The 14,734-nt window shown below is 52.5% G+C and overlaps 1 protein-coding gene across 4 annotated transcripts; it reads left to right on the top strand.

Moving 5' to 3' along the window:
• Window positions 1-86: 86 nt before the first annotated feature.
• Window positions 87-14,326, top strand: ITGB7 (integrin subunit beta 7). 4 transcript variants are annotated; one of them, XM_032593979.1, is made up of 16 exons: window positions 87-224; window positions 4,693-4,815; window positions 5,717-5,920; window positions 7,621-7,822; window positions 7,915-8,085; window positions 8,808-9,049; window positions 9,435-9,593; window positions 9,906-10,001; window positions 10,165-10,254; window positions 11,247-11,393; window positions 11,702-11,895; window positions 12,258-12,481; window positions 12,722-12,941; window positions 13,082-13,290; window positions 13,619-13,776; window positions 14,045-14,326. In XM_032593979.1, the coding sequence occupies exons 3-16, from the start codon at window positions 5,720-5,722 to the stop codon at window positions 14,123-14,125; spliced, it is 2,394 nt and encodes a 797-aa protein (XP_032449870.1). In that variant the 5' UTR covers window positions 87-224; window positions 4,693-4,815; window positions 5,717-5,719; the 3' UTR covers window positions 14,126-14,326. The 4 variants fall into 4 exon arrangements, with proteins under 4 accessions (XP_032449870.1, XP_032449872.1, XP_032449871.1 ...); XM_032593980.1 differs by having other exon boundaries at window positions 88-105; window positions 4,693-4,769; XM_030322705.2 differs by having other exon boundaries at window positions 88-224; window positions 4,693-4,769.
• The last annotated feature ends 408 nt before the right edge of the window (window positions 14,327-14,734 follow it).

Below are 14,734 nucleotides of genomic sequence, written 5' to 3'. Positions count from 1 at the left end.
TCTCCCCCACCCCACCCCAGGGTGTGTCACTTCCTCCTCTGCAGCCTCCCAGATCAGTACACAAAGGCCGCCGCGGCTGGAGGAAGGGCTGCTTTGCACGCACCTGTGAGTACCAGGGCACCAGCCCTCCAGCCTCCTCTCCTTACTAGCCCAGCCCCCACCCCTGCTCCCAATCTCCAGGGAAGAGGACGCTGGGCTCTGATCCCAAGACACCCAGGGTTCAGGTGAGACTCGAGAAAGGCTCTGAAGTCCTTTCTGCATTCCTGAGATCCTCATCCCTGTTCCCTCCAGCTTCTCAAGCTCTCCCTCCCCGCCCCCCCCCACCCCATACCCTCCTCACCTCTCTCTCCTGCATGTGTTTCCCAAAAGTGGGCCTGGAGGGAGGCAAAGAAGGAAGGGGATGTATGATGCTATCATCTGAGTGCCTGCCATGTGCCAAGGGTTATGTCATGGTAGGGCTCTCCCAAGAGGACTCCCCAGCTGCTATCCCCGCTGCCTAGTGCCTGGTGCTCAGCTCAGATCTGCCAGTGGCACCTTGGCTATGGTGTCCTAGGAGACTGTGGCAGCGTGGCTCGGTTCTCTTCCCTCCTTGGGACACTGAGTGGGCAGCAGAGGATTCCACTTGATTTGGAAGATCTGGATAGGTTGGGAAAATGCTCTGTTTCTCAGGTGCTGAAGGGGGTGTTAGGGTGTTGGAATCAGGATAGAGCCCAGGAAAAGGGAACAACCACGGGGGGAAAGAAGACCGACTGAAGAGGACCCATCAAGGGAAGAGAAGGGATTAGGTGGAGCCCACTGGAACTGGAAGGGAGAAGGCATGGCTTTTGATGATGATGGTGCCTGGGTTGGAGGCGAGGAAAGTGGCAAACAGACCGAGTCCCGACCTGTCTTCATCCCTGTTCATTGTGTGACTGTGGGCAAGTCACTTATCACTCTGGGATTCAGGTTTCCATTTGTAAGAGGGGATTGAGTTAGACAGCTCTGCCTTCCTTTGGTTAGGATAGGAGAGGAAAAGGAAGTAAAACAAAGAACTGTAAAGACGTGGAGAAGAGAAACGCAGCAGAGGGATGTCATCAAACTTTTGAACAGGAGGGTGGTGGGGGAGAGAGGAGACAGAGAGAAATTAACAAGTGGCAGGCCATGTATCCCCAAGTAAGAAATGAGGGGGACAATTGGGAGAAGAGGGTGGGGGAACGCTGTCCAGAGAGTCCCAGGGGCTCCCTTTAGGGGACATGAGTGGGCTTGAGGTCTCTGGTTTGTCTTGTCCTGGGGGCCCCACCTGTGACAGATGAGTCAAAACTGGGCTTTGTGCTACAGCATCTCAGGCCTCCTCGACCACAGGCGTGCAGAGCAAGCGGGGCTGAGGTTACAGTGAGGCTGAGTCTGAACCGGCCTCGCATGGGGGTGGAGGTTCCAAGACATATATATACTACACCTGAGGTCCCAAATGGTGCACAGTGGGGAGCAGGACAGCTGAGGTCACCCCACCCCTTCCCCAGTCTGAATCTAAGCCCAGGCTGGGGCGGATGCAGACGTTTTGGGACAAGGAGTTAGTTGGTCTTTCTCATACACACACCGCCAATGGGAATATAAACTGGCATAGTTGCGAAGGTGGTTGCGTCAGCAATCACTCGCCAGCATTACAAATGATGCCAATTTATTGACCCTACAAATCCTCTTCCCAGGATTTATCTTCCGGATTCACTTGCACACATGTGAAATGATAAATGCATGGGTTTTCACTGCAATAGTTTTATTTATTTATTTTGAGAGGGGGCAGAAGGCAGAGAGAGAAAGAGAATCCCAAGCAGGCTCAGCAGAGACAGCACAGAACCCAGTGCAGGTCTCAAATCCACAAACTGTGAGATCACGACCTGAGCGGAAACCAAAAGTCAGATGCTTAACAGACTGAGCCATCCAGGCGCCCCCAGCATTAGTTTTAACAGTGAGTAATTAGAAACAATTTAAATCCCATTGAGAGACTAACTGGGATATGATACATCCATGCCACGGAAATGTATACCGCTGTGAAAATGAACAAGGAAGTTCTTTATTTTCTTGAGTAGCAGGATCTCCAAGAAAAGCAATTAAAAGAAAAAAAGGAGCACCTAGGTGACTCAAGTCAGTTAAATGTCTCGATTTCGGCTGAGGCCATGATCCCATGGTTCATGGATTCGAGCCCCGCATCGGGCTCTGTGATGACAGCATGGAGCCTGCTTCGGATTCTCTCTCTCCCTCGTCTCTCTGCCCCTTCCCTGCTTGTACTCTCTCTCTCTCTCAGGATTAATTAAAAACAAAAAAATTAAAAAAAATCTTTTAAAAAAAGAAAAAAGGGGGACAAACCCGCATGTATTCTAGAATTGTGATTGTAGACTTCTGTCATGTGATTCTACCATTTGGAGAGTATATATTTTCACATTAGTTTGTGTATGCATAAAACAATCTCTAGAAGGATTATCAGCAACAAAAGATAACTTAAAATGACGGTTATTCATTTAGGGTGAGGTGTGGAAATGGGAGGAGGAGGATGGGTATGGGAGATTTCTCACTATCTCAATGTTTTGATTTTTGATAAGATAAAATACACATAAAATTGATCATTTAACCCATTTTTTAAGTGTACAGTTCAGTGGCCTTAAGTACATGTATGATGTTGTGTGACCATCACCACCATCTAGTTCTGGAACTTTTTCTTCACTCCAAAAGAAGACTGCCCATCAAGAAGTTATTCCTCATCCTCCCCTCCCTCCCCAACCCCTGGCATCCACTTTCTGCCTCTGTGGATTTGGGGAATCAGAATACTTCACATGAACGGCATCCGACAAGATGTGGTCTTTTGTGACTGGTTTCGTTCACTTAGCCTAGTGTTTTCAAGGTCATCGATGTTGTAGCCTGAATCAGCACTTCGCTCCTTTTTAGGGCCAAATAATGCTTCACTGTATGGATGGATCACATTTTGTTTAGCTATTCATCAGTTGATGGACGTTTGCGCTGTTTCTACCTTTAGGCCACTGTGAATAACACTGCTTTGAACAGTCACGTCCCAGTTTTTGTTTTAACTTACTGAGGAATTATCAAATTGTTCCCCACAGTGCCGTGCCACCAGCAACGTATGATGGTTCCATTTTCTCCACATCCTCACCAACACTTATTTTCTGTTTTATTTTATTTTATTTTATTTTATTCTAGCCATTCTGCTGGGTGTGTGGTGGTATTTCACTGTGGTATTTGATTTGCATTTCCTTGATGACTAATGGTGTTGAGCATCTTTTTATGTGCTTGTTGGTTATTTGTCTATCTTCTTCAAAGAAATGTCTATTTAAATCCTTTGCTGTTCAAAAACTGGGTGGTTTGCCTTTTTGTTGTCAAGTTGTAAGAGTTCTCTATATATTCTGGATACTTATCAGATACATGATTTGCAAATATTTCCTCCCTTTCTGTAGCCTGTCTTTTCATTTCATAGTGCTCTTTGATGCACAAGAGTTTTATGTTTTTATGAAGTCCAGTTTATCTATTTTTTTCTTTTGTTGCTTGCGTTTTTGATGTCATAGCTAGGAATCCACTGTCAAGGCCAAGATCACAAAGATTTACCCTGACATTTTCTTCTAAGAGTTTATAGTTCAAGGGCTTACATTTAGGCCTTTGATCCATTTTCACTTAATTTTTGTATATGTTGTGAGGTAGGGATTGAACTTGATTCTTTTACATGTGGATATCTAGTTATCCCAGTACCATTTGTTGGAGACTGTTCTCTCCCCATCAAATAATTTGGCACCCTTGCTGAAAATCGATTGGCTATAAATGGATGGATTTATTTCTGGACTCTCCATTCTATTTCACTGATCTATATGCCTATCTTTATGCCAGTATCACGTTGTCTTGATTACTATAGCTTTCTAGTGAGTTTTGCAAGTGAGAAGTGAGAGTCCTCCCATTTCATTCTTTTTCAAGATTGTTTTTTTTTTTTTTTTAATGTTTATTTATTTTGAGGAGGGGAAGGGGCACAGAGAGAGGGAGACACAACCAAAGCAGGCTCCAGGCTCTGAGCTGTCAGCACAGAGCCCGACCTGGGGCTCGAACTTATAAACTCCGAGATCATGACCTGAGCCAAAGTTGGACGCCTAACCAACTGAGCCACCCAGACACCCCACAATTCCATATAATTGAATCAATCCATATAATGGATCCGTATAGGATCAGCTTTCCCACCTCTAAAAAAAAGGCCATTGTGATTTAACTTTTTGAGTTTTGAAGCATGGTTATGGATTGCCTATTCAAAATTTTAATTAATACATTTTTTTTAATTAATATGTTTTTTAAAATCAGAAATTTGCCTAGAGGTCATTCCAGGAATTACCCTGCCACAGGCTCTTTCTCCAGTCTATATTTGCTTTGTGCAAAGGACAGGAAAAAGAAAATTTTGCCAACCATGGCCTGCCTTCCTCCGTTATCCCAGACTTTTAGAAAGTTTTCTTATGGTCTAATTTTCATTCCTCTTGCTACCGTGTCGGCTACCCTTCCCTGCTTCTTTCACACACTTCTTCATCAGCTCCAGCCTTCCTTCCTCTCATTCCTATTCCCCGACCTTCCTCCTTTATTTAGAATCCTTGACCCTCTTCCTGTCCTTAGAATCCAAGATTATGAAAGCTGCAAGGACTGCCAGATTATTTATTCAACTCTCTCTCTTTACAGATGTGGAAACTAAGGCCCAGAGAAAAAGTCTGACTTGCCATACAGCCAGTGAGGGACTGAAGCAGGACCAGAACCCGGTCTGTTTCCTGTTCGGTTCTGATTCCACTGTGGCTTGCAATCTTGGTGAATAGACCTGGGCGGATGTAGACCTTAGTGCTTCCAGGCCTAGTCCCCAGACTCTTGTTAGGCCGTTTTGCCCACGTTGGCCCTAGGGAAGTCTGCACACAGGAGGGACAGGGTTTGTCTGAGGCTCCTACCCAGGCCTGGGACCTGCCCCTTCCCAACATTTTGAAGAAACTGCTGAATCCACAGGGGGAAGTGAAACTATGAAGGGAGATAGAGATTTGGGGTAGAGGTTTTTTATTTTTTTTCTTGAGTAAGCTCTACATCCAAGGTTGGGTTTGAACTCATGACCCTAAGAACAAGACTCGCGCTCTACCGACTAAGCCAGCCAGGCACCCCTGGGGTAGAGTTTTGAGAGTGACAACCACAGACTTACTTTATTTTATTTTGTATTTTTCCTTTTTTTTCTTTTTTACATTTATTTACTTTTTGAGAGACATAGAGAGACCGAGCACAAGTTGCGGAGGGCAGAAAGAGAAGGAGACACAGAATCCGAAGCAGGCTCCGAGCTGTCAGCACAGAGCCCCATGCGGGGCTCGAACTCACAAACCGGAAGATCACGACCTGAGCCGAAGTCGGATGCTTAACCGACTGAGCCACCCAGGCGCCCCTTGACTTACTTTATTTTATTAAAAAATGTTTATTTATTTTTGAGAGAGAGAGAGCAAGTGGGGGAAGGGTAGAGAGGGGGACAGAGGATCCTAAGCAGGCTCCGCGCTGACAGCAGCAAGTCTGATGTGGGGCTAGAACTCACAAACCCTGAGATTATGACCTGAACCTAAGTCGGACACTCAACCCACTGAGCCACCCAGGCGCCCCAACCACAGACTAATTTTAGAGGACTGAGAACCTGGAGGTCCTCCCTAAGGACCCATGTGTCCCCCTTTGTATCGTATTGCAGGCCATGGTGGCTTTGTCAATGGTCCTTGTTTTCCTGCTGGCTCTGAGCCGAGGTGAGAGTGAATTGGATGCCAAGATCTCATCCCCAGAGAAGGTCACAGAACGGGGGGATCCTGATCTGTCCCTGCCGGGGTCCTGCCAGCCGGCCCCCACCTGCCAGAAATGCATCCTCTCACACCCAAGCTGTGCCTGGTGCAAGCAACTGGTAAAGATGGTTCCGTGGCCTTTGAACCCTGTGTATGTGTATGTGCAGAACGGAGATAGGTTTGCGACTGTGTGGTTTTCCGGGTGCTCTCTGCAGTTCTGTGCGTGACTGAGTTTGTGCACATAGGACTCCTGTGCGTGGTTGTGTGTGTGTGCATACTCAAGCATGCAAGTTTCCTGTGTGTATATGTTTGTGTACCTGTGCGTTTGTGTATGTACGGAAAAGACTTGTAACCATAAATTTGGAGGAAGTGTGTCTGTGCTGGAACTCATGCTTGTGTACAGGGAGAGGGACCTGTGGTACGTGTATACATGTGAAGAAGTGCGTTTGTCAGCCTGGGCAGCCATAACAAAACTGGGTGGCTTAAGCAACAGAAATTTATTTCTCATTGTTCTGGAGGCTGGGAGTCCAAGATCAACATGCCAGCCAATTTGGTTTCTGGTGGCAACACTCTTCTTGGCTTGCAGGCAGGCTGTAGACAAGCTCTCTGGTGCCTCTTCTTATAAGGGCATTAATCCCCCTAACCCTAACCCCTCATGATCTCATCTAACCCTAATTTCTTCCCAAAGGCTCCATCTCCAAATGCCATCACACTGGGGGTTAGTCTTTAGCAGAAAGTATGTGACTGGGTTTCTGAGTCTATGTTGGGGGTGTGTGTACCTCATAATGTTCCTCAGGTATGTAGCAGCCTGTGGCTGGGGGAGTAGAAGGGAAGGAGTTAGAGGTGTGTACACCTCGGGGGAAAGGCTTGATCTGGCTAAGTGGCCAGGAAGGATGCTGGGGAGCAGGTGTCTCCCTGGCTGGTCAAACAAGGCCGTTCTTTGCTTTATGCCTTAAAGAGACAGGGCTCATGGAGTGACAGAGCATGGCAGTTAACTGAGTTGGGGGCGAGGGTGAGAACAGAACTGTCTCCCTCAAAGGAAGAGGGAGAGTTAGATGAGAGATGAGGGCAAACTCACCAGAAGGAGAAGGCACAGCCACAGTGGCTGAGCAGAGGCTGAGCCAGCCCAGGAATCTGGGAGGACGGGAAGAGGAGACTCAGAGTCAGCAGGAGGCAGAGAGCAGAGGTGCCAGGCAGGGGCTTTGGGGACAGTCAGATATGTGTCTGCCTCCTTCAATCTCTGGACCTGAGTCTGGCACCAGGGCCAGTTGAGAAGCCATTGTAACTATTTCCTTCCTCTGCCACTTCCCAGCCAGTCCCAGGGGTGCCAGCCAACTGGGGGGAGGGGGTGTCTCCTCTTCTGTCCCTGTCCTTCCCCTTCCCAGGAATTTAGCCTGGGTCTCAGCCTGACCCCCTTCCAGTTTGGGCCTAAGCATGCAGGGGAGGTTGGACTAGGAGGCCAGGCTCCTCTTTTTCTTGTGGTAGTGAGGTCCCTGAGATCTCAACAGGAAGTCTGTGGCCCTAGGGGGAGGAGAAAGGTAGGTGGCTAGGGAAAGGGGGTTGTCTAGATAAGGTGGGGGCTGGTGGGGTGCTAGAGGAAGCGGGCTCTGAACAAAGACAGGACGAGGTGGCTGTTGGGGGGACGGGGAAGGGAGGGCATCCTAAGGGCTCAGGGAACTGACCGCGAGGGGAGGGTTAGGAGCGGCCAGCATCCCAGGGGTGGGGGGGAGGTGGGGAGGTGGGGGAGAGGTGGTCTGGGAACAGGGCTGGGGGGTGTGTGGAGGACTAGAGTCCCCGACGCGCCTCCCCTTGGGCGCAGAACTTCACCGCGTCGGGGGTGGCGGAGGCGCGGCGCTGCGGCCAGCGACAGGAGCTGCTGGCCCAGGGCTGCCCCCCAGGGGAGCTGGAGGAGCCCCGCGGCTGGCAGGAGGTGCTGCAGGACCAGCCGCTCGGCCAGGGCGATCGCGGCGAGGGGGCCACCCAGCTGGCGCCGCAAAAGGTCCGGGTCACGCTGCGGCCGGGTGAGTCAGGGGGCGGCGGGCTGGGCTGGAGGTCCGGGCTGAGATTCGATGGCGCTCGCTGACCCGCGCCATCCCCCACCCCGCTTCCCCAGGGGAGCCCCAGCAGCTCCGGGTGCGCTTCCTCCGGGCAGAGGGCTACCCGGTCGACCTGTACTACCTTATGGACCTGAGCTACTCCATGAAGGACGACCTGGAGCGCGTGCGCCAGCTCGGACAAGACCTGCTGGCGCGGCTGCAGGAGGTCACCCACTCAGTGCGCATCGGTGAGCTCGGCCTCTACCTGCAAAAGCCGCTTCTGCCTCTGCCAGCGTCCTGGGCGCACAGGGGCCCTGCCTGCCCTCTCCCGGTTTTTAACAGACCTGGCCAGGCCCCGGGTTTCTGGCGTCTCTCTCCCAGAACATCCACCTTCTAGGACAGAACTGGAGGGGATTTAAGAGACTACGCGGGTGGGGGTAACCGAGGCCCAGAGTCTGGCCAGACCGCGTTCAGACAGCTCCCAGGGGTCAGACAGCGCACTGTGGACCTGCCAACCCAGATACTGCCCTGATGCCACTTTCTCAGCCCTGTCTGTGTCTCTAGGAAAAGGTCTAAATGTCCCTGTCCCTGGCTGCGGCTTCCACACTCACATCTACCCTATTCAAGATCCCCTCCTTTGCCTCATGCTGCTACTACACCCTACACCCTCTCCTTCTTCCTCGGGAGAGAGAGATCCTGTCTGACCCTCCCCTCATCCTCCTCTTAATCTCCTCCATCCCCCACTGCCCTGAGTCAGTGGCCTAAACCCTTTGTCCCTGCCAGGTACTCAGTCCCTGTGCTCTAGGAGCACCCGCTCTCGTGATCTCCTCTGCTCCTCTCTGACTGTCCCCCTCACCCCCCCACTTCCCATGGACCTTTGCCTTCTGAGTCCTCAGCAGCAGACCTTCCACCCTGCTGCTGGCCAGTGACTTTGGGCACAACCTTCGCGATTCTCCCCCCCCCCCCCCAGGCTTTGGCTCCTTCGTGGACAAAACGGTGCTGCCCTTTGTGAGCACAGTGCCCTCCAAACTTATCCACCCCTGCCCTACCCGGCTGGAGCGCTGCCAGCCTCCCTTCAGCTTTCGCCACGTGCTGTCCCTGACCTCGGATGCTAAGGCCTTCGAGCGGGAGGTGGGACGCCAGAGCGTGTCTGGCAACCTGGACTCGCCTGAAGGTGGCTTTGATGCCATTCTGCAGGCTGCGCTCTGCCAGGTGAGGAGGTGGGGAGGGGATCTGAGTCTGAAGAACCCTTTGGGGCCAAGACTGCCACCTAGGGTCGTGCAGTGCCTGGTTCTGGGGGTGCCCTTTGTACCATAGTCACTGGAGTTTGCATATTTATTTTAATAATTTCCTGGTGGATTGGAGTAAAATATCTTGAGGAAGAGGCATGTTTTTCTAATTCATAAGAAGGCCTCCACTAGCAGCAGCCCTGTCTGGGGGATTGGGGGGAAGCAGGGAGCTGGAGATGGGGGGGTGGGATGGCGGAGGGGGGGGCTGGGTATGGAGATAGACAAAGTGACTCAGAATGAGGCTGGCAAATCCTTGGCTCATGGAGCCCAGGTGCACAGCCTACCTCCACCCCCCACCCCGATTCCAGGAGCAGATTGGCTGGAGAAATGTGTCCCGACTGCTGGTGTTCACTTCAGATGACACATTCCACACAGCTGGGGATGGGAAGTTGGGTGGCATTTTCATGCCCAGCGACGGGCACTGCCACTTGGACAGTAATGGCCTCTATAGTCGAAGCCCAGAGTTTGTGAGTCCCCACCCTTGCTCCACCCCTCCCCATCCGAGCCACACCTCCTCTACTCCCAGACCCCCCTCTCCCCAGCCTCGTTGTCCTTACCAGTGACCACCCTGCCATCTTTCCCACCAGCTCCTCGCTCCATGTGCCCCCACTGCTCAGACAGAACCCTGTGCCACCCACTCCCTAGCCCCTTCTGCCTTCCCGAGCCTCCAGGGTTCCTCTAGCTGGTGGAGACCTGGTTCCTGGATTTCCTGGGCTGAGGGCACCTTGGATGTTATGGGGGAGACCTGTGGTGCTCACCTTTCCCCGCTCCCTGCCCAGGACTACCCCTCTGTGGGTCAGGTAGCCCAGGCCCTCTCTGCAGCAAACATCCAGCCCATCTTTGCCGTCACCAGTGCCACACTGCCTGTCTACCAGGTGAGAGCTGGCTGAATGCCAGACCTTCCCACTTCAAGCCTTTCTCAACTTCCTCAAAGACCCCATTCTCCACCCCATCCCCATATGCCCTCCTTCCAGACCCGCAGAAGCCCATTTCCCTAGAGCTGTGACCCACCATTTCCCTGGACTCCTCTTAACTCAGGAGCTGAGTAAGCTGATTCCTAAGTCCGCAGTTGGGGAGTTGAGTGAGGACTCCAGCAACGTGGTACAGCTCATCATGGACGCCTATAATGTGAGGGGCTGGGACCGGGGGAGCATGGAGAGGGCGGGCACTGGGAAGGGGCCTCAGGTGGGGGGCAGCAGAATTATCAGGGACTGATCACTTTTAGCAACTACCTACGGTTTGCCTGTGGCTGTCATTCCTAGTTCATCTGCTCAATCTTACATTCTCAAATCTGAAGCGTCTGGTTTGGGCCGAGCACGGAGCCCTGCACTGGGCAAGGAAGGGAAGGAACACTCACTGAGCTTGTCTTTCATGCCAACCACTGTCTTAAGTGCACATACTGTTTGCCGTCTCACTTAACTCTGCTAAACCCCTGGTTGCTATTATCATCCCTATTTCATAGGTGGGGATACAGACACAGGTCCCTGAATGACTTGCCCGAGGTCACATAGTTAATGGACGGAAGGGCTGGCATTCGTGCCCCAATCTGTACAGAAGGAATGTGACATCTAGAGCCTACTTTCACTAAGCTTACAAATAATTCAGAGATATTCTTCACAGGAACCATAGAGTTTTACAGGTAGAGGGAACCACAAAGATTCTTAAGTGCTTCTTGGGTTTAGGTTCTATCTCTAACCATGCTCTAGGCTTCTTAGGACAGGGACCACCATGTCCTAAACCCATGGTGAGAAAATTTGAGACGGTACCAAATTTCCCAGGGCAAACTCGATTTAAAGACTCTGCCTTTTATGCACACAGGTTATGTGTCGTCATTTGGGGTTTGAGAAGCAGCCACTGCACATTGACAGGCCCCCCCCCCCCACAGTGGAGCCCTTGCTGCAGCCGCACTGAAATGCTAACCGAGAGGCCTCTAGCTCCTGTGTGATGCACCCAAAGTTCTCACAGTGCCCTTCCTGCAGAAATACCTCTTGACTGGGCAGAATGCAAGGGGTCCCCAAGGCAGGCTGGGGCAGGTCATGGCAGAATTTGGAAAGGCTGGAGAGGACACAAGGTGGGGTTTGGAGTCCTGCCTTCACGTGGTTACTTGCTCTCTTCCACAGAGCCTATCATCCACTGTGACCCTCGAACACTCTCCACTCCCTCCTGGGGTCCACATCTCTTATGAATCTCAGTGTGGGGGTCCTGAGGAGAGGGAGCGTGAGGCTGGGGACCGGGGCCAGTGCAACGAGGTCCGAATCAACCAGACGGTAAGAGCCAGCCGAGATAGGCAGAAGGAAGGAAGTGGGGGTGGGGGGGGGTGGGAAATTGAAGCAGGCAGGAAAAGATGGGGGGCAGACACAGAACAATGCAAAAGCGTGGGGTAGTTCTTCATCCATCCTTTCTAAAAGGCTTTAATGAGCAGCTTCCTCCAGCAGGTTTCTACGAGATGGGTGTTAGCATGGGCTTATCCCTTAATTTCCTAAGGAATAGGTTTCTGGATGATCAATGGGTTTGGTGTGGTGTGCATGTGTGGGTGCAGGATCTCAAGGCTGATTTCTGCCCGCACTGTCCTCAGGTGAATTTTTTGGTTACTATCCAAGCTACTCACTGCCTCTCAGAGCCCCATCTTCTGAGGCTCCGAGCCCTTGGCTTCTCAGAGGAGCTGACAGTGGAGTTGCACACACTGTGTGACTGTAACTGCGGTGACACCCAGCCCCGGGCTCCCCACTGCAGTGATGGCCAGGGGCTGCTGCAATGTGGGGTGTGCAGGTGAGGATTCCTGCTTCCTTTCACCCATGTGACTGTCCACACATGACCAGCCCCGGTATCCCTCCTCTGCCTTCTGTCCTCCCACTGGCCATCTCCAGACCTCTTTTGCCAGACGTCCCAAGACTCCATCCTGATTTTCATGTGCAGCTTCCCAGATGTGCCAAGACCCTCGCCTCCCCCCGAACTCCCTCTGCTCTCTTGCTCCTTGGTGCTCAACTATACACCGGCATCCGTTCAGCCACTCATCTCTCTCCAGTTCTTTTGAGAGCTTAGGTTTAGAGGATCCCGGGAAAGATAGGTCAAGGGATGGTCAAACTCTCTGACCCACCTTTCCCTCCTCTGGCTCTGCCTTCCCCTCCCAGCTGTAACTCTGGCCGTCTGGGTCGACTCTGTGAATGCTCTGAGGCTGAACTGTCCTCCCCAGATCTGGAATCTGGGTGCCGGGCCCCCAACGGGACAGGGCCCTTGTGCAGCGGGAAGGGACGGTGTCAGTGTGGACGCTGCAGCTGCAGTGGACAGAGCTCCGGGCCCCTGTGCGAGTGTGATGATGCCAGCTGTGAACGACATGAGGGCATCCTCTGTGGAGGTACCTGCAGACTTTGGGGGAAGGGTGGGGTCAGAGTGGCTCCCAGGATATTTTGGCTCTGGGAACATCATGGCACTAAGGGCAAGTATCAGACTTTGGTGTAGGAGTTGCAGCTATTTGCCACACTTGAGAGGGAACTGGACGCACAGAACACTTCAGCTCTAGGCATCCCGTGGTGGCATGTGATGTCCTTTGTGTGTGAGGAGTATGGCTGTCACCCTGAGCGTGATTCTGTCCCAGGCTTTGGCCGCTGCCTTTGTGGAACGTGTCACTGTCATGCCAATCGCACGGGCAGAGCGTGTGAGTGCAGTGGGGACACGGACAGCTGTGTCAGTCCTGAGGGAGTGCTCTGCAGTGGGCATGGACGCTGCACGTGCAACCGCTGCCAGTGCCTGGATGGCTACTACGGTGCCCTGTGTGAGCAGTGCCCAGGCTGCAAGACGTCATGCGAGAGACACAGGTGAGGCCTCCCGTCTTGCAACTTGGGAACAGGGGCACGGCGGGGGTCGCTGAGCCACTCCCACCTGCCCACCTCTTTCTGCCGTGTGGTGTGGGGAGCACAGCTGCCCAGCTGGTAACTTCTTGGTGTCCACTGGACAGGGACTGTGCAGAGTGTGGGGCCTTTGGGACCGGTCCCCTGGCTACCAATTGCAGTATCGCTTGTGCTGATGCCAACGTGACCCTGGTTTTGGACCCTATCCCGGATGATGGCTGGTGCAAAGAGAGGACCTTGGATAACCAGCTGTTCTTCTTCCTGGTGGAGGAGGAAGCCAGAGGCAGGGTCATACTGAGAGTGAGAGCCCAAGAGAGTAAGTGGGCAGAGATGCTGCGGACGTGCCAGAGGGAGCCCCGGAAGTTTGATGGGTGGGGCTTCAGAACTCTGGGCTTGGGCAGGTGAAGATAATGGGAAACCAGGTAGGGTTTGAAGCAGAGCAGTGAGTCCAGGCAAAAGCAGAGGTGATGGACCAAGTGGACAAAGCTAAGGCCCTGGGCACCACAGAGATAACCTCAGACCCTGCTGGGTTCCCTTTGTTTTCAATGACAAACAGGGCTAGGGAAGCTGGACACATTGTGGGCAACCGTTGATCAACCCCTATGCCCCAGCCCCCAGAAGTCTGTGTTGTTTCTTCCCCACAGGAGTAAATCACACCCTGGCCATCGTGCTGGGCTGCGTGGGGGGCATCGTGGCAGTGGGACTGGGGCTGGTCCTGGCTTACCGGCTTTCTGTGGAAATCTATGATCGCCAAGAATATAACCGCTTTGAGAAGGAGCGGCAGCAGCTCAACTGGAAGCAGGTAGGGAGACTGTGTCCTACCCCACTGGGCTGGGTTTTGCTTGCTTTCCCTGGTTAAGACCTCTGGTCTCGGCTTCCCTGCCCCACCCCCAACCTGGACTCCTCCGACCTAGGTCATCCCCTTCACTTTGGTCTGTGCGTCCTCTGCCCCACCCGTCTGCTAACTTCCATCAGCTCTGGGGGTGCTGCTCAAGTTCCAGGCTGGCCTCTTAGGACTAGGTAAAGGAGCAGTCGGGAGGTTTTTCCTCATTTCCCATCTTCTTCCTCAGGACAGCAATCCTCTCTACAGAAGTGCCATCACGACCACGGTCAATCCCCGCTTTCAGGAGGCAAGGAGTCCCTTTCTTTGAAGGGGGAAGAGGCACACTCATCCCAGGACTCTTCTTTTTCTCAACAGCCCGGTAGGGCACTGCTGAGGAATGGTCACCACCTACTTCCTTCTCAGAGTGACAGTCGAGGGCGGCCTCCCACTGCAACCTTGCTTCCCTACCTCACAAGGAGTGTGGGCTTAGTTCCCCCGCTCCCTGTATACAATAAAGAGTCTGACCTCAGAGCACAGCTGTCATCTTGCTTCACTCAAGGCCAAAGCAGGCTGTGGAGCCTGGGCCTCGGGAAAACTTGCTCATTCCTCCTCCTGCCACCTGAGGGTGGGGAGAGGTCCTCTAACCTGGTGTGCAGGAGATTCAGTATGTGGCTGCCTGGGAAGTGGCTGGTCAGGGTGGGCTAGTGAATCCTCCAGTCATGCATTTGCAGGAGGACTACAGAACCACACTTGGAGAAACACAGCTGGTACTTGACCTTATTTCATTCTACTGTGCATGTTTTTTCTCTTATTCAGAAGTGATATCCTGTTTTCACTTCTACTTGTTGCTCCTGTGGAGCTTTACATGGTGGTTTCTCGGATGCAGGACATCTGGGGTGGTTATATTTGGGAGAAAAAAGGATAACCACTTTGGCCC

The sequence above is a fragment of the Lynx canadensis genome, chromosome B4, assembly GCF_007474595.2.
Source record: "Lynx canadensis isolate LIC74 chromosome B4, mLynCan4.pri.v2, whole genome shotgun sequence".
Lineage (NCBI taxonomy): Eukaryota > Metazoa > Chordata > Mammalia > Carnivora > Felidae > Lynx > Lynx canadensis.
The sequence above is the reverse complement of the archived record's forward strand: the minus strand, read 5'-3'. Positions and strand labels throughout refer to the sequence as shown.